Genomic DNA, 19,478 nt, shown 5'->3' on the forward strand with positions numbered 1-19,478 from the left:
TTTTTCTTTTCTTCTCCTAGTTCAGCACATCAGTAGCCAAGACGTGCTTAGTAAGTTTACATGCAGCAAGCCTTATGCCAAAGTTTTCTTTTCATGATTTGTTGCAGGGGTGGGGCCTTGTTTTATGATTTTAGGTGGTATTTGCCATGATATACAGAGCTGGAGAAAGCAAAACAGAAAGAAATCTTCTATAACAAGTAATGTGAGACAAATGTTCTTTACAGGCAATTAATCAAGAGTGACTTACGAGAAGGCAGTTTGATTATTAAATTCAGCATGAATGTTAATTTTCTCTTTTTGACGAGGACAAAAGTATCCTAGGCGAACGTTTTGCTTTCTTTTTATACAGGTTGTTTCTTTTTTCATTTCCATTTGTTTATTGCTATGTTATGTAATGTCGTTTCCAGGTTGACCGGCAGTCCCAGTTTATTCAGGGCTACAGAGTGATGTACCGCCAAACGTCTGGCCTGCCTTCCCCAGCTGTGTGGCAGAATTTGGAGGTCAAAGTCCCCACTGAGCGCAGCGCTGTCCTTGTCAGCCTGAAAAAGGGGGTCACTTACGAAATTAAGGTTCGCCCTTATTTCAATGAGTTCCAAGGAATGGACAGCGAATCAAAGTCCGCTCGTACCACAGAGGAAGGTTAGTAAAAGGGTCAGAAAAGCAACAGGCTTCTGTAGCTACCACTGGGGGTGAGGAGAAGAGTGACCATTTTGGTTATGGTGTCTATGCATTTCTTCCGCTCTATTTCCTCCACGTGATATCTGTGTGTTAGATACACAGGTGATGTAAGAATTTGACATAATGTTCAGTTTTGTGCTTTAAGTGTTCCTCAAGAAAGCACTGGGCCAGTCTTCTATTCTTTTAGTTGATACATACTTCTAATGCACTGGTGGCTTCCAAAAAGTGTTTGCTGCAGCCGTTCTTTTATAACCACTGCTGCTGCAATAAAAGGCTTTGATCTGCACTTTGAAAAAAAAAATGAAAGCTTCCGCAGATGAGCGTTTGATATTGAGCACATCTTTCACAATGGGTAATAATGCAGATGAACAGTTGACTGGGAAACGAGGAGTAGAGAAGGACACATATTTAACTGGTCTGAAGGAACTCCAATCTCAAAGGGATGCCACTTCAATGTTTCTGTTAGCACACTGTTTGTGAAACTGCAGCGTCCAGTCCTTTGGAGGATTTCCTTAAGCACCTTTCAAGCCTCTCTGAAACAGGCAGAGTTCAGACATAGTAAACAGTTTATACTACTGAGTTGTTCAGGCTTTCATATCTATGGAATATAGCCTGATGCATAGTTTTGCTAAAGCATATGCACTCCTAGGCTGCTGGTTTTGACTTGAAAAGTAAAGGGAGTGAGATGAGATATAAGTAATTTTAATAATTTTCTCTTAGAAACCTGTCTTTCTACCTCTCTAATGCAGCCTTTGCCTGGAGAATCTCTCCTGTAAATGCAAGATCGTCACAACAATGAGAATTTATTTCTGTTTCACTGATTTTTTTCTTTTTTTTTTTTTTTTTCCAAAACAAGGTAAAGAATTACTGGTTCAATAAGCTTCAAAATGTTCATATGGTTTCACAGGGTTCTAGGTGCACTCTTTCCTTCTATTGAAGATGCATCTTAATCATTTACAGTAGTCTCCCGAGGTTTAGTGTTGATTGTCAAGTAGTCTTTAATTCTAGAACAGACTTGCTTTTACTCACTTTTCCTCCTTGATTTTTTATGATTATTGTCCAACATGTAAGTGATCCTGAAGATAACTTGGTTGGAGTTTGCACTTTATGGATGAAGAAATTCACTGTCCTGAAACACGTAGAAGAGTGTGTAGGAAGGCATTGTCCAAGTCTCATTTGGAATTTGAGAGTTTATGATTCAGTTCTTTGTTCAAACAGTAAAGCCTAATTCAGTTGGTAAAGAATATCTTTGCATTCTAGAGGTGAAATTGCTTTCCTAGAGTTAAAATGTAGGATTTTGTCCTCTCACTAACAGATTTTCTTCTTGCATAATTTCAGTTGATTTTTGGTGTTTATTTAGCTTCATCTAACTGTCTCTTGCTAAGGTAAATTAAGAACTACTGAAAAAAAAAAAAAGAGAGAAGATTTTATACCTTCTGTCTCTTTCTATAAAATACTTGAGGAATGACATTCTCTTTTATAAGCCTCAGCTCCCAGCAGAGCCTGTCAGGTAATTTCCTACCTTAAAGGACACTTTGTTCATGTGGAATAGCTTTCCACATAGTGAGGATTTAAAAGAAATTTCATGCCCACAGATATGTATAACTCACAGCCGAGGATCTGCTTTGTAGATTAATATAACCTTCAAGGAGTCTGTTTACAACTACCTCTTCTCAAAAAAACATCAGCCTAGAACATGTAGTATTATCACCTGACAAATGTTAACCCTTGTAAAAAATTTTTCCTCTTCTTTGGGTGATAAAATTAAGTACTTCCATGAGAAAATTAAGGCATTCAGCAGGTGCAGTTTCTACAGATATTTCCTTTAATTCCTCATGTTATCCTTGTAATTATATTGGTGTTCATGTATTTCAAAAATAGCATCAGCTAAATGTTTAATGCGAGTGGTTTGCTTCTCAAGCACTGAAGAAAGATGGCAGTCTATTTAAAGGTATCCCACTCGCTCTGGCGCCTGTGATTCCATTTCGAAAATGAGCTTTTTTAGACTTGACTTTTGAAAAATGTCAGCTGTAGTATTTTTAGAAAATAATTTGGGAGAGTGATACGCATGTTGGAAGCTTTTTTGTGACATCAAAACAAATAGCCCTGATAAAGGCAAAGTAGGACCAAAAGGTAGTGGCAGCTTTCTGCTGGATTGGATTTTACATGCGATGCTACGTCTGAGGCCTACCTCCAAAAATCAATTTTGCTGCAGTTAGGCTTCTCCTCTAGATCAGACATTTGTCACAGTTCAGTATCCATCCATCTCCTGCCTCTTTGGCCTTGTGAAGGTAACAAATGGAATTCTGTTTGGCGGTGTCTGGAAAAGATGAGCAGCGATTTGGGTTCTTTCATATCTGTAAGAAGAAGCTGAGCACTGGAATAATTGACCTGTCAAGAAGCAGGCAAGGTGTTCTCCACAAGGCAGCAGCAAGGGAAATGAGAAAATGGTTTTAAAAATGTTATTTTTCAATGTGATCTATTTAATAACTGCAGCAGTGTCAGACGGGTGGCTTAATTTATATCACGGTGCCAGCTTACAGAGTGATGTTATCAGGGGGAGGAAGCAGAACTATTATATACATACGTGTGTACACACATACAAGGAGGAGCTAAATCAAATATTTTATTTTATCACTTTCACTATTTCTTTCACATATGCTCTAGAGACAGAGGACTTTTTTTTTTTATTCAATTACATCCACTGCTTTAAATCTCTTTTGGAATAACTTTCTGGAGTCGTCTTTTGTTTGCTACCACAAAAATAGGACAGTTGGTAGTGGAAGTCCACTTAGCTTTTAAAAGCTGCTGTCTGTCAGTTCCTCCTCACCTGAGTCCAGCTCCTAAAGTGATACTTTCAGCTATATTCGTCAGCTGCAGTTTTAGTTTTGCTTGCTAGTTATCATATATCCTCCAAAAAAACCCAACCACTTACTGGTAGAATATTAACTAGAATATTCATAGCATTTAAATGCAAAGACAAACAAATACATACAGTATGTTTTTCTTAAGCTGGTAGAGTATAGTAGTAATTTTACATTTCTTTGCATTCACCCCTCCCCAGGTATGTCTACATAAGAAATTATATTTCTGAATACCCTTTTTGTTTGAGTAATGAAAGTACATACGTCTGAGTGAGCTGTTCCATATTACTTAAAAACAAATATGAGTTACACAGCGTTAAGCTTTACCATTTTTATGATTTTTATTTTAATTCAGAATATTCTAATTAATATCACACGCATGCATTTATTCACGGTTTTGTTGTTACTGCAGACTTGAAGACTTTTAAAATGCTAATTTTTTTACTGTGTGACGAATGATTTCACTTGCCATAAAACATACAACACAACTATTAACTTCACCAATTTTATACTTTGCATGATTGCAAGGAGTAGCCCAAGGCCACCTTTCTGTGCTTCACTTGAGCAGGCTAAGAGTCAAATTGTCCACAATGCAGCTCCATTTCTCCCCTCCAGTGCACTGTTTCTCTGCATCAGGCAAGGTCACAAGCACTATAAGCTTTGCAGCTGAACCAGCATCTGAAAATGTAGCTGTCGAAATGTGCAGCCTCCAGGGACTGTAGTATGGGTTTCGTGTTTTGTCTAAAATATATTTTCTTTTCTGATATAATCTTGTATGGTCCCTTGTCCTCACCTCTGATACCCTGGTTTGAAGTTATGTCCTTCCTGCAACAGAGTGCTCCAACTCTTCGGGGTCGTCAGGGTAAAGATTGGAGCTCAACTCCCTAAGCCTGTGCCAGGTCAAGTGCTGAGGAGCTTCTAGAGTGGGAAGGAACACAGCCAGTCCCAAACAGGTCATGGGGAACAATAAGAAAATCTGAATTGCCTCAGTAGACTTGAATACCTCTGATATCTGTGGCTGTGCTTACTTGTGTTAAGTCTGCCAGACTTTAAGACAAAGATGCCAAGGGTCTTGGCTTTCCTGGGAAGCGTGGTGCAAGCGTGGTCATCCACTCAGGATATCTGTTAAAGATAAGAGTAGAGCCCTGTTGCCACAGAGCTCAGCAGTGAAGTCACTCTGGATTAGGGGAATGGAGTCAGGGAGCTGTGACATATCATGTGAGATGCCCAAACCCAGAGGGCTATCTAGATTTGAAGTTGGGGTGGGGGACTGATAAATATTTTAGGTTCTGGTACAAGGCCTACTGTAAGCCTTCAAAATCAGCATTCATATTCCATATTAAATGTTTTAAGATCATATTAAAGGCAATGACAAATACATGGAAGACAAATTCCATAAATAGTTATTAAACACAAAGACATCACCCTGGAACAGAAGGCGTCTAAGCAACAGTTTTCTGTGAATTGGAAAATTGTCCTGGAGAGGTATCAATATATATCTCACTTTATTAGTTCACACTTTCCTAGCTTCTTTCTATTAGTTTGTTGAAGACTAGATAGATGGACTGGGATAAACGGAATAGTTGGATTTTAGGTCCATTTCAGAGCAGATGCTATCAATAACTTTTCCCTCCCAAGGACTATACCTTAATATAATACGCTTGACCTCGGTGGCTTATCTTGCCACTGTGGTGGATTTTCAACACTTACCTGGAAGAAGGGGAAGGGCAAGGGGGTGCTGCAAGAGGTTTTAAGTGGCTGGGGAGGGCCATATTCCCAGCCCTCTGCTGTGGCAGCTGTAGCTATGGTGGGAAAACCCCACGAGGAGATGCAGCAGATGCTCACAGAGGGGACTTTTCCATAGCTGAGCTTCTGCTCCTCTTCCCAATCAACTTGTCCTAAGCCAACAAAAGCACCCTGCTGCTGGTGTAGCTGCAGCAGGGGCTTTGCCAGCATAGCTCTGATCGCTAACAACTTTGATTTTTTATTTTTTTTTTCACATTTCTAGACAACTAGCAGGGCTGGCAAGCAATTGTCTTGTAGAATTGGCCATAATATGCAGTGACCAGCAAAACAGCTGTGAATGGTTGAACTGAACAGGACTCTGAAGAGAAAGCAATTTGCCTAGGAGGAAAAAAAAGGACATAAGTATATATCTGACCTAACTTAGCACCTGCCCTATTCACTGGCATTTGATGGAAAGCCATGAACACTTTAAACCTTGCAACTCTGAAGAGGAAAAGGTTTAATGTTTAAACCTGTTCAGGCCAGGTGAAGCAGCTTCATGTGTGACTCAGTTGACGTAATTATCCATGTTTATTACGGGAAACAAAGGCAAGAGTGAGACCAGTTCCAGTGCGAAATTAAGAAATGCTAAATATAAATAAGTGAGGAGTGATTTGTATTGATTCTCCATTGCCACAAATTCCACATTGTCATTCAGCTCTATGCTTCTCTCCAGAAAGGCATTTTTCAGAATTGACAGTGCCTAACAAAATGTGCACACCTAGGCCTGCAGGGAGTGTGAACTTTCTGCACTGCCTGCTTGCTCTTGCAGGGTTTCAGCAGAACTCATGCTCTAGCAAATGGATTAATGCCTTGCCTCTGTTTGTTCTCTCTCGTTGGTGTAGCTCCAAGTGCCCCTCCTCAGTCTGTTACTGTCCTGACAGTTGGAAGCCACAACAGCACGAGCATCAGCATCTCCTGGGATCCACCCCCTCCAGATCACCAAAATGGAGTCATCCAGGAGTATAAGGTAGAAACGATGTCTAATGGGAGGGTTTTGTGTTTAAGGAAACAGCCTGCTTGAGAACAATAGCCCTGTTTATGGATTTAGATTCTGACGGCTTTTATAGCTGCCCATGTAATTATATGGAGAAAGAGGACTGACTGCTTATGGATTTTTTGTTTTTTTAAGCAGTACTACTGTTATATGAAAAAAATAAATACCATGGAAGAGAGATGTAATTTCCAGCAAGTTTACTTCTTGCTTTTCCCTGCTATGGAACGAAATAAGAGGGTTTTTTGTTAAGGGCTTCTGTACTCTAAACAGGCAGTGAAGTCGCTGTCTTAGACTGCCTTTAATCTGGCAGAAAAGCTGGCAGGAAAGATACTTTTTCTTTCCGCTGAAGAAATGCTACTCCTGACACTTCAAGGTCAAAGTCAAGGACTGTGGCTCTGGGAGAATACAAGGCTTCTTCTGAATACTGTTTCTGTCAAGCTTCACAATTTAAAATGCTGGGTTATTTGCTCCGAGGAACAGGTTGAACAGAACAACTCTATCCAGAGTTTGTTACATGAGAGTTGTTTTCATTGGATTGTATATTTTTCTTCTTTGTTGCTATGATAGCTCAAAGTATCCACTCCTTATTTTGTTGTAGTCTGTATTTCCATACTAAGATCACTTTTGCACAAGTATGTTTTCACAACATGAAAGAAATGCAGTGTTATTGGGTTGGAGGACTAGGGAGAAATTGGTTGGACAAGGTTCAGCACTATGGCAGGCTTGTGACCATGGAGCATGCTGCTTGGTAAATTAGCCTTGCTGTGATTTACTTATACGCCAAGTGTGAAATTTTTAATTGAAATAGTACAGGGCAGCTTCCTTGACAGTCCCACAAAGGGTGGAAGTGGTGGGTGCAGCTTATTTCACATAAAAAGATGTAATTTTTTTGGCCATGGGGTATCTTGAGGGAACACAGCATGAAGAAGGGAGAAGGTGCTTGACTTTTAAATCAACTAATTGGTTCAACTTCTTCCACCTTTTTGCTTGGTCAGAGGGATGCAGTAAATACAATATTTATGTTTAGCACAGGGCTTCCTTTGTTTTGCTTTTAGTCAATGTCAAGATTTATTAATCCCAGTATTTTATTGATCTAATTTTCATATCAGTTAATAATTATCTCTTGGCTTAATTAATCTTGGTCCTGACTCCGGTATAAGTCAATATAAACCGTCAAGGGCTTACAGGCAAATAAGTAAAGCACTCTCCTAAACCACAAAATATGTAGATATGAAACAAAGAGAGCTGATGTTTAATAAAAGCCATGTTCCAGGTGAGTGCTCAGACCTCTGGGCTGTGTATAAAAACAGCTGGAGTCACTACCTATTACATCCCTTCTGTGTTAGATTAGGTGGCTGCCTGATTAGTGAGCTGGCTGCAGGGACTGTGGTGCAGAGTTTAATATTTCCCTGAGCATAAAATGTCTGCTGAGGTTTCACAGTACAATTTCTGACAAATTGAAAGTAGATCTGTTGATTCCACTTCAAGCATCAGAGCACCTGTAAATTCATTTATGAATTAAATGCCTTTAATTAGAGGCGTCTCATTGCTGCTGTAACCTAAGACCAGGACAGAAAAGGAAAAAAGAAATGAATGCAACAGTTTCTCACCCTAATTCATTGTGACCCTCAAATAAGTTCTCACTGAGCCTATGAAAACAAAGGAGTTTTTTTCTTTTCAAATCTTTCTCAGTGTTTCAGAAAAAAAAAAAAGAGAAGGTATGATAAAACACTAAGCAGAGTCAAAAATAAGGACAAACATAGCATTGCTGTTGCTTAAATGCATCAGTTGGTTGCTGACAGTGGTTCTACCAATAGTGATCTTCTGCTATTATTGTTATGTGGGTATACATGTGATGTGTTTGTGCATTGATTTTCTTGAGTGGTAGTAAATGCTTTTTAAAATAATACAGAAGCAGTATATGCAGATAACATTAACTGAAGAAGTAACCCTAGAAGTCTTTGTTTTGAAACCTCTTTGGAGAAACCTATAAAAAAATACCAGAGAGAGACATAGAACTTTGAAATCATAGAGAGCTCTCATCACAAATGCCAGTTGAGATTATAGAGTGGTTTTCCTGTTTAATTATATAGTAATTGAATCAGGAACTGATATCTGGATTCCTAAACAACGTGAGTAATCAGAAAGGCAGCAGTACAAAGTGAGTCTGTACTTATTCCCTTTCTTAAATTTCAAATATCCCTATTGCAAAATGAAAGGAAGTCGGAAATAACTTTGGAAATTGTTTGTTCTTTAGTACTTTAAGAAGTGTTTCAACCTGTGCTCATATTATTTGGTGTCTTTTTGTTATTCAGTGGAAAATTCAGAAGGAAAAAATGTGGGTTTTTTAAAGGACAGGTTTGGTGGTAATCGTGTTACTGAACAAGATTTTAGTTAAGGTATAACATTTTTTTTCACTTGGATGATCTGATCTGGGCTTCTAAGAAGTGTAACCACAGAATTTGCATTCCACAGAGAGCCCAAGTCCAGAGAGTTATTTGCAAGCAATTTTTGCAGCTGTCTTGGTCCTGTGCTGATCTGGCACAGTTTGCTGAGCTAAATCATTCTAATTTCAGCTATTCCCGGACAGTAACAAAATAAGTTATTGTCGTGATAACGAAATAAGTGATTGTGGTGAAACACTTTGATATGTCATATCTGTGCACGTTTTTGTGAGTGTGAAGAATTTCATCTCTTTTAACACATCGACTTTTGTCCCAGATCTGGTGCCTAGGTAATGAGACTCGATTTCATGTCAACAAAACAGTAGATGCAGCCATTCGGTCTGTAGTAATAGGTGGCCTATATCCAGGTATCCAGTACCGCGTGGAAGTTGCTGCAAGCACCAGTGCAGGTGTGGGAGTAAAAAGTGAGCCACAACCCATAATAATTGGTAAGTGATTGTCTGTTCTATTGTTTTGGTTTGCCCGTTTTTTTGTTGTTGTGGTTTGTTTTTTTACTTTCAGAAATGCTTTCATAAATCACTTTCAGAAGCATAAAAATCCACAGAGCAAAAGACAAGGTTTGAATAGAGCTGGTTAGTTAGCTTTTAACGTCCCACTGCCTGCTGATGTTGTGTCTTCCCTTTGTACAGAGTTCTTGCAGCCAAGGGAGGGAAGTATGTTCCCAAGACATGAGAGAAAATGCAGATTGTCTAGTGGAACTGACTTAATGTGGGGTTTTTTAATGAATTTACCACTTCTGCAGCTTGACTGATTTATGGAACTAACAGCCCAAGCTCCCTTTTCCTTCTGCTAAGATGACTGTAATATTGCCTTACTCATCCCTTTGGTGCCTAAGGCTCTGTTTACCATTGCTTTCTGAACATTTGAAGCCAGTGTTTCTCAGGTATCCCAAGCAGACAAGTGTCCTCTGACAAAGAGTAAGTGGCCTTTAGACCAAATAGAGAGCAAAGGTAGCATTATAATCCCTGCCTTTGAAATGGTCATTTCTTAGTAGTGGTTTCCATGCAGAATTGATTTCCTAACCTGGGGGAAACACAGATTCTGTTTCTTCTGAAATTTTTCCTGAGTATAAAACATAAAGACAGGAACAATATGGAAGAATAGGAGAAGTAATCATAATTAGCAAACCTGAACTTGAGCTATGCAAAGCAGCGCCTCCTTTGAGTGCATAATAAAGGAATTCTGTTGCTTTTATCTGTATGGCCTAATTTAGTTATTATTTAAATATACTTTTCTTTATTTGTGGGACTTTTGTTGTTATTAAGTATTTTCTTTCTAGAAAATGTTGTCAAGACACTGTCCCAAACATGGACTATCCTGTTATGTGTAGACCTTTACAAAGGTCTGTACATAACCGTAAGCATTGCTTAAATGTTTAATGATATTTGGGTTCCCCATTCATCAAAACAGAACCTAGGGTACTTCAACTTTGAATATATTGTCGCTGGAGACAGAAATACAAGAGTGGAGGTGAACGGAGTACTGGTTTTTAGAAAAAGGCAGTCAAAGATAGGCCAGAGAAAAGGGGGGAGAGGGAAGATTTCTAGAACTGAAAGTAAGAAATCCCCTAATAGGTCTGGATTTTTGACCTCTATGTTAATAACTGATGTTGTAAGATTAGTCTGTCACCACATCCACTTTGAATAGGACATCCTTTTATTATTTCACTAAGGAGTCCATCTAACTAGGCACTCCACTTAATCCAGCAAAGCACAAAAGTGTGTTGCATTTTAAGTACACGAGTAGCCTTGTGTCACTTAATATGTTCTGAGTTAAACTTGCACCAAAGGTCCTCACTGGGTGATTCCCAGAATGTTCAGCCCCACATCTGAGTTCAGCACTTCATCCTGAATTTTTCCTTAACAAAAAAGGACTGGTATAGTCAAGAGTTAAATGAGGAGAGATCTGTATTGTTGCCAGAAGAGGGAAAGGGATGTTGGGGTGTAAATAAAGTAAGAAAGAAGGACAAAAATGAGTTGGCATTTAGAGACCTAATTTTGCCCTTGTTAATCTTAGTGATATTTATTTGTTCCTTAAATGATCCCAGAATGTCTGCTTCAGCAAGTCTGTCTGGTGGCATCTTTGCACATTTAAGAGTCTTTTGCATGGAAAGTAAAGGAGAGTATTTTCTGTTTGGGTTATATTTCTGTTCTCTTTTCTGTTTTCCCTTTTGGCAACCCAAAGCTGGATGTGGTGACTACATATATGGTCTGTCTCCCTTTTCTTTAGACCTCCTTTTTTTATTGATTGCTGGGAGTTATTTCTCAGACTATAAATTTGCTTGATAAAGGTAGCAGTGTCTAAGTGATACCATTTCTGGAAAACTTGAGTTGGTACCATTCAGTGTTTGACTGTGAATCGAAAACATATAATGTGAAAAATATTTTTTTTAAGTACATGAAAAAACTAATTGAATGGATTTAAAATGAGCTGATGAATAAAGCTCAAAATATCATAATGATTGTGAAAACATTAATGAGTGATTGCATTATAATGGAGTCCTATATGGCCTGGTGAATAGCTGTACTATTGAACAGCTTGCAGAAAGAACAAGCAGCTCCAGAAATGCTGAATTATGGAAGGAGTAGGTCAGTGATGCAGAAGAGTTAAGCAGTGTTTCTAAGCAGTACAACTTTGTCATGAAATACAGAGTCCCGTGTATAAAAAAAAAGGGAAGATGTTATTCTTAAATAAAGGAAGAAGGTATTTTCTGAAAATAACTGTTTTTCATGGTGGATAATCAACTGTTGTCTTCCCAGAGCAATTCTAGATAACAGACCTGTGCCAATCCAGCAAGTAAAACCAGGAGAATATGGAGCAGTAGGAGGTATATTATTTCTTTAGTTAGAAATTGTCAGGCGTGCTGTGCCCATACTTCAAGCAGGACGTCAAAAAATTTTACGGAACACTCAAAGAGAATCAAGAATAAAATTTTTATGATCACTAATGATATGCTAAAAAATTTTCTACTGGAAAACCAAACATAAAAGTGGAGATAATGGCAGTGTTGGTTAATGCCATAGCTATTATTTCTCCTCATCAGTTGGCCTGTTCACTCTTACATTCCATCACTGGCGTAATAATATGAGGAACAGCTGCAAACTTTCACAGTAATAGGTACAATCGAATCTGATGTGTCTAATTAATTTTTGGTCCAACAAATTAGTTTTGTTCTTCATTACTCTCCAATGGGAGGAAGACATTATATTTCATTATGTTTTTGTCTTCAGGAACAATGGAGCGTTACGGGTCGCACACTTCCCTTGTCTATGTTCTAATTAGTTGAACTGACAGCATTGTTACAGAAACACCTGCAGTATGTGAAATAGTACCACACTGGTACCTTGGATGACATATTTATTACTTCTGCTTAAATATTATAAAAAGAAGTACAAAACTAATGCCGTTTGTTTCCCCAGCCCCCACCGATTATATTAATTTCATCAGACATCAGCGGGTAACATTCATCTGTATCCATTTATTTTTCCGTCATCGAATTCACAAAGCATATGTTATTTTGACATTTAAATGAGTTATTACTTTTGCAGTTGTAATTGCTAGGCACAGAAGGGTAAGAGCAAGCAGCCAGACTGCAAACTTTAGAAGGTAATTTGGAGACAGATTGAATCTTCCCCTAGAAGAGAGGGAGAGAGCAAAGCCCACCGAAAGCTCTCCACAGGCGCTTTGTGGTTTGCTCTCACATCCCTCATTTTCAAAAGACTGGTTTCTGACTTTAGAGAAGAAGATGGGATCCTCAGATGTTTTGGAGGCTTCAGTGGGCAGAGCTTGTACTTTTCTTGAGTGCAGGAACATCAGCTTCCAAAACTGGTCTCTTGAAGGACATAACTGCCTGCTCTTCTCCATGGCAGCACAGCTACCTTTGAAGCAGTGCCAAAATTACCTGTTTTCCCACCATCCCACTGATTTGGCCTCTCTTCCAAAGGGCACAGAAATTAACTCTAAGTTAATGGCAATTAAAGCAACACAAATTCCCATGGTGATTTCTATGAGGAAATGAATTGTGTGCCTGGAAGAGCATGCCACAGAGTGCCTCCTTCTCTTAGTTTTACTCTTAGCCCTTCCTCTTTCAGCACTGGGATGCACATATAGTTGGTTCCACGGGCAGAAAAAACAGGGAAAAATCAGATGAAGGAGCCACCACTGTCTCCCTTCTTTTCCTCCTCAGTTTCATTCTCCCTTTCTGCATCAGAACTGGAAACTGCTGGGCCTTTGGCAGAGGCAAGACAAGAGAGGAGAGCATGGGGGAGGACAGCTGCAGCTCCCAGGCCCTGACATTAATAGAGCTCACCAGCATGGCCAGGGTAGACTGATACATGACGCCAGTACTGGTGTACTGCCTTTTTATACACTAGCAGACCTAGTCTGTCAGCATCGTTCTGTGGGACCTATTTTGCTTGCGGGAAGCCCCTTTTGTTTCTTGCCCAGAACGACTGAAAGCAAGCCAAGCTCTAGCACAGTTTTAACAGTCTGTTTGCAGAAGCAGACGGTCATCATTACTAAATATTGACATGGTGCTGAAAGAGAGAAGGCTTAATAAAATCCCCGAGCTCATCAGCAGTGCGATAGCGGTTCCTTCCCGAGTAACTCGGCCCGGCTCTGAGCACCATCGAGGGCCTGAAGCTGCATCTTGGCTGGGGCAGTGCTGGGCAGAGCCAGTCCCCGAGGGAGCGGGGCAGGGAGGGCACGCTCAGCCTGGCAGGCTCTCTGTGAGGGATCCCCAGTGGCAACTTGGCTCTGGGTCACCTGCAAAGAGCTGTCCGTGGAAACAGAACTGGAATTTGTCAGAATTCTCGCCTCTATTTTAGCTGGTGACCCTGTTTGGGGGCTTTAGGCTGAAGCCAGCGAGCTAGTCTGTTGAAAGGAGTGGTAAATCTAACCATTGCTGAATTGTAGAAGAGAAATACATCCTGTTTTCACAGCAAGGCATAAGGATACAATGCTTTTAATAATTTCCTGTGAAGGGCCATTTCAGTGTTTTATTGCAATATTCGACTACCTTTATACATGTGTGATAGACTTTCATAATTGAGAATCATAGTGTTTCTATCTTTTTTGTCTCAGTAGAGTAGCTACTCTTGCAGCTCCTCAGCATGCATAGAGGCATCTGGTAATATTGCATAAACATTTCAAGGATTAAGCTATTTAAATGCTTTTATGGGAAAAGATGGATAATATTTCACAAATTTCCAAATTGCAGATGTGGGTAGTTTATATCAGATGTACATAGAATCAATATTCATGGGGGGGGGAGGAAGGTTTGCAGAAAAATATGTTCTGCATTTCCTAATTGTAAAACTTAACTATTTTTGACAAGGGGAGATTTGAAATAGAAAAGTGCTGGCACTAGAACTAAATACTTTAGCATTTCCTGAATTTCCGTTCAGATTTTTACGATAATTTGTTTTCCAGCCAGACATCAAGCTTTTTCTTTTGAAAAAGTTCCCTTTTAGAGAAAGAGGGGGGAAAAAAATATATTCAAACATCTACTGAAATTAACAGTTTTCTAATGTAACATACAATTTAAGATCCCAAATAGTAATTTTTGATGCATGTAATTTTAATTGGGATTCCACGTAATAATTATTTCTTACAGGTTGATGTTAAGAATTTGTCATGCGTATTGCGTGTGAAAAAAATAGCATCTGTTGCTGTGATTGCTTAGAGTTTGCAGTTAACTTTGTGATTTTCTGCTTTGTGTCAAAGCTGATGCATTTAGAATTTGTATGGATTGTTTTCCCTGTGAAATAATTTCTGGAAAATACACTTTATATTTGATTTCAAATTTGGAAACTCCAGCATTCAGGGAAAATAAATTAGTTAAGTAAGAATTTTTGGCATACTGACAGCAATGAGAGAAGAATCTTCTGATGTTGTAACGTATTTTTTATTTGGATTTCTTATTTGGAAAAAGCTATTTATTGGTTGCTTGATTTATTTTTTATTAGTTTCCTATAATCCGTTTTCTCGTTATTGTATCCTGTCTATAATTATGTGAAAACAAACCAACAAAAATTTATATTGTTTAAAAAAAAAACAAAGCTCTGGATTTACATCTGTTCGATTGCTTGAGAGTGTGCTATAGACCTGTCTTTTCAAATACATGTTTGCAAAATGGCTATGGATTTAATCTCTAGAAACACTGGGTTTCTGGGGTGCTTTGCTACTCCCTAAAGTTCTTCCACTGTGTATAATTCTTTTCAGGTCCATTACTTTTTCTTTTTTTTGCTGATTTTCACTAGCAGTACTTGCTTCCTGTTTGTGTTACAGAATCCATAATGGCCGCATTCCTTTGAATTTCTTTTGTGCAGGAGGTCGTAATGAAGTCGTCATCACCGAAAATAACAACAGCATAACTGAGCAAATCACTGATGTTGTCAAACAGCCTGCCTTTATAGCTGGCATCGGTGGCGCATGTTGGGTGATTCTGATGGGTTTCAGCATCTGGCTGTACTGGCGAAGAAAGAAGAGGAAGGGGCTCAGCAATTATGCTGGTAAGAACAGGAGCTTTACTACCATCTCATCAGGTTTGGTCATGAAGAGAACAGGGCCTCTTAAACCTGCTTAAAAACCACATTGAACTTGCAGCAAAAGTGTCCTGGGTGAATTTTGTATGCTTGTTTTTAATGTATGCCGTGAAACTGCTGTTGTATGAGAAGCTTTAAATGCATTGCTCGATACCACATTTCATCATTGTCATAAGACAGTATTTTTACATCTCCAGCACATCTAGCATAAAGCAAGCACTCTGATAGCAGTGCAGCTCTATTTATGTGTTCAAATATGAACTAGACTAGACCCTTATAAGGAAGGTTAGAGAGAATTCGGTCTTCTCCTTTGTTCCCATGCATTTCCATGTCTCTGAAGCCATGTGCATGGGAAATAAATGGATGTGTTTAATTAGTGACTTCATACCTATAGCTGGAAGAGAGGAGTGAGTGATGTGTTAGACAGAGAAGTACGGTCAAAATTTACTTATGGCAGAAACCATAAAAAGATTTGCCTTTGAGGTAGAACTTCTTGGAATGTCCTCTTGTACCAAATGTTTCTTCCAGGTACAAATTAGTGTTTGAAAACTACATTTGGAAAAATAAATACACCTGCCCAATGAAAGTATTTTCATCTTTCCCCAACCTCTTTGTTTTGTGTATTCTGTGCTTCAGGATTCTGTGAATTCTTAGGGAGTCAGGTGATTGCCCATAAATCTGAAGGTCACTCTGAAGCCTAATTTAACACCCCCTACTTTCTTCAGGCACTGGGACAGGTTCTCTAGAAGTGCTTATTAACTTTTAAAAAGAGAAAATATTTTCTTTTTGAGGAAGATTAGCCCAGTTGAGGACACAGCATATTTAATGTCGACATTTTATCACACTAACGTTAAAAAGTGCTCTTCTATTACATGTGAACCTGAGGACACAGGTTCCCTAAGTGGCTGAGCATTTCTAGCTCCTTGCCAAAACCCCACATTCATTCACAGCCCAAATGTCCTTCTCAGCTTAGCATTACCCACTGTGAGACTCCTCAGTGTCCTGACTGGGCTCACTAAACCAGAAGGAAACTATTCCATGCTGGTTTTCCATCCTTCCTGCTGGATTTGTTTTCCATTGGCTTAGTGAAACAGGGAAGATCAAGAAAATGTGAGATGAGCAGTAGAGGACAAGAGGAAGGAGAGACCAGTGGCTTTTGGATCTTCTTGGTTTCTGTGGAACCTCATATTACCATGTGACTTCTGACATTCAAGGGTTGTGTATTTTCATTTTGTTATTTTTTTTTTCTTTCTTTCTTTAACAGCAGTGACTTTTACTCTCTGAGAGGTAGGGTGTTGTTAACTGAGAAACTAATATCTCTTTCACACACCTATAGGTGTGTTTCTACGAAACATCATTCTAGATCCCAAGATTTTTCATACTAAGGGACTGCTGGGCTATTATTCCTCTTAGGAAAGAGTCCTACATAGATTTTTGGACACAAGCTAAAATTAGTCTTTTCTTAAAAAGGAGAATTATTAGCCCTGTGTGTGAGTTAACATATTGGGGAGGAGCAGAGGAGAATTGAGAGCGAAGTCTTTTATACCTTTAAATGCATAGCTGTAAGTAACTGTAATAGTTGTAATAAACTGTGTCTCCTGCAACTCATTCCTTCTCATGACGTTTGCTGCATCTAACTGTGATGTGAACATTGCATCATGAAATTGTGTGTGCTTTCAGCAAGGAATGTAGATAACAGATCATGCTTCAAAATTCATCCTAATGTTTTCAATTTGGAGAACAGCATGTCCACGCAGAGAGTCTTCAAATGTGACTGTTGAAATTCACTGCTCATCTTTCCGCCCATCGTCTCTCATTGGCTGCTGGCTGGTCAGTGCTTTAAGCTCAGCTGTTATGTCCTGCTTATGATATTCAACCCCAACTTGAGTAAATTCCAGAGGAAACTCCTGCCCTGCAATTAGCCCTATTTCTCTGGGTGTGTAACTCACAATGTGTTTGCTTTCTTGTTTTGCAGTTCAGTCCTTCACCTTCACCCCTGCAGGTACTGTCCATTAGTCTGTCTCTTACCTCACCAGCACATCACTGCAAACATTAGCTAAGTGTTTATGAACATGTGAGATACGTAGAATCAAAACCAAATACAGGGAGAAATACTCTGGCTGCCTACCTGTGATAAAAATGTAGTATTTATTTCCCTAGTGATCCAAGGGGAACATAATAAAGTCTGCCACCATTAATGTCTCTGTCATTGTAATTCTGCATACTTACTCATCTAACTCTTTGAAATAATGCAGTTTTGAAAGTAATTTGCAGGACAAGATGCTTGAACTGGCTTAACATAAACAAGCGTTAGTCATATATAACTGAATTTTGATTTTTAAAGCTAAAATATCTTGAACATTTTTGCAGTGGAGAAATGGCACTTTCTTCCACTTTAGCTCTTAGTTATGCATATGTTTGCTTTATTGTGAGGTGTTCAGATCTTCAAGCAACCTAGTGATTAACAGATTCACTCATTTCCTTTACAGGGTTTCTGGAATTAAAGCATTTTCTTTTTTTCTGACTACCCAGTTCAAAGCTGGTATCCTATTTTTCATATCTTTAAAAAGATAGCATACGGTAGACTATTATCATAAACATGATTAAAGATATATGAAGGATAAACCAAGTGTGGCTGAAACAGCAGGTTGCAAACAGCTTTTTCAACATATGGATAGCCAGAAAAAATAGACTACAGAATTAATAGTAATAATGGATACAAATAAATAGCTTCTGCTCTCGTACTTAATCCGACATTTAAAAACTTTAAAGTAATTGTACCTCAGTGTTACAGTGTAAAAGACTGATAAATCTCATCATTTTCCAGCAGAAGTCTGTAAAGTTTTCTGTGTGTAGTTTGGCCACTCAGTTTCATTTACCAAAGCTGTCTCCTCTTCTGTCCTCTCTGCCATCCACGTTACAGAGTCCAGTCTTCCTACTGCACTGCTGAACCAGTCCTCATGCTCAGGTAGCTGCTTTCTCACTCTTACTTGTCTTCAGCCACAGCTTTTGTGTTTACCTTAAGCAGGAAAGGGCAAATGACTGTCAGGACATCTGAGTGAAGGTGGTGGTGTCTGCCCCAAGGGCCTGTGACACTGTGAGGGAGAAATGTCCTTGTGGAAAAGCTCTGGGGGCTCAGGATTGCTCCTCTAGCTCCCAGGCAGGTTTGGCCGAGCTGGTGCAAGTAGAGGCACAACACTTCCTAACCTAAATGCTTTACTGGCTTTTCTTTGAGAGACAACGTAGGATTTTTTCCCCAAATTCAATAGTTCATCTTTGCATTTGGTTCCTCTAACTATACCACTGTCAGCTGTCTTTAACTTTAAACACAACTTTCCACTGTGTTTGTAGCATACACTGGCATGCGTGTTGTGCTGTAGCCACAGTGGCTGTGCATGATTTAGTGCTCGTGATCCACATGTGCTGGGCAACCAGGATATATCAGAGGCACTGCCAAAAGTGTACTTTTTTTAAAAGTAGTTTTGACATCTTGTGGACTTCATAGAACTAAAACATCCCACAGTTCTGTTTCCTGGCCTATCATCGTTTCTGGAGGCACTGAGAACCTAAGTCATCCAGCAGTCAAGTCCAAAAAAGCAACCACTAATTTAAAAAAAAGTCTTCCTTAAGACAGAACATGGTCCCTAATTTTTATCTTTATATTCAGAGTTCCATAAGAAACTTTGTTAATTCTCTAGTATTTAATTTGCCATTGGTATAATATAATTTAGATGAACATATCTGTGCTTGTGGGGATTAGTCACTCACAACTGTGTGTTGTTCCCTTCAAAGTTATGATTCATAAATGGTTTGGGTTTAGATATAATTATTTAGAGAGAGGTATGTAGCTTTCAGGATCTCATCAGAGACAGCTGTCAATGAAGTTTTGCTAAAGATGAATTTATCCTAATATACTCAAATTTTAGAAGGTGTTCAGCTTTTGTTCAGACATCTGCTTTAAATCCTTCAGAGAGTTGCAGAACGTGCACATTTGATTGTATGATAAAGTGAATTGAATCTTTTAGTGGAACATTCAAATACTTTATTTCACACACAAAACAAAACCCCTATTTCTGATGTGAATACTTTTTGGTTTGTTTTTCTTCGGCTGCATTTGCCTATGTGTAGAGCTTAGAACACTGAA

At 39.0% G+C, this 19,478-nt stretch overlaps 1 protein-coding gene across 1 annotated transcript in view; it reads left to right on the top strand.

The window, feature by feature from the left end:
- Window positions 1-19,478, top strand: part of ROBO2 (roundabout guidance receptor 2) — a 148,432-nt gene that overhangs the window by 73,458 nt on the left and 55,496 nt on the right. Inside the window, exons 14-18 of the mRNA XM_027902214.1 lie at window positions 408-639; window positions 6,173-6,297; window positions 9,046-9,217; window positions 15,119-15,301; window positions 17,310-17,336. Of these exons, the coding sequence (XP_027758015.1) occupies window positions 408-639; window positions 6,173-6,297; window positions 9,046-9,217; window positions 15,119-15,301; window positions 17,310-17,336 (739 nt within the window). The remainder of the gene's footprint in view (window positions 1-407; window positions 640-6,172; window positions 6,298-9,045; window positions 9,218-15,118; window positions 15,302-17,309; window positions 17,337-19,478) is intronic.

This window comes from Empidonax traillii, unplaced genomic scaffold, assembly GCF_003031625.1.
Source record: "Empidonax traillii isolate 1590-97213 ecotype Southwest subspecies unplaced genomic scaffold, ASM303162v1 scaffold852:size265239, whole genome shotgun sequence".
Taxonomy (NCBI): domain Eukaryota; kingdom Metazoa; phylum Chordata; class Aves; order Passeriformes; family Tyrannidae; genus Empidonax; species Empidonax traillii.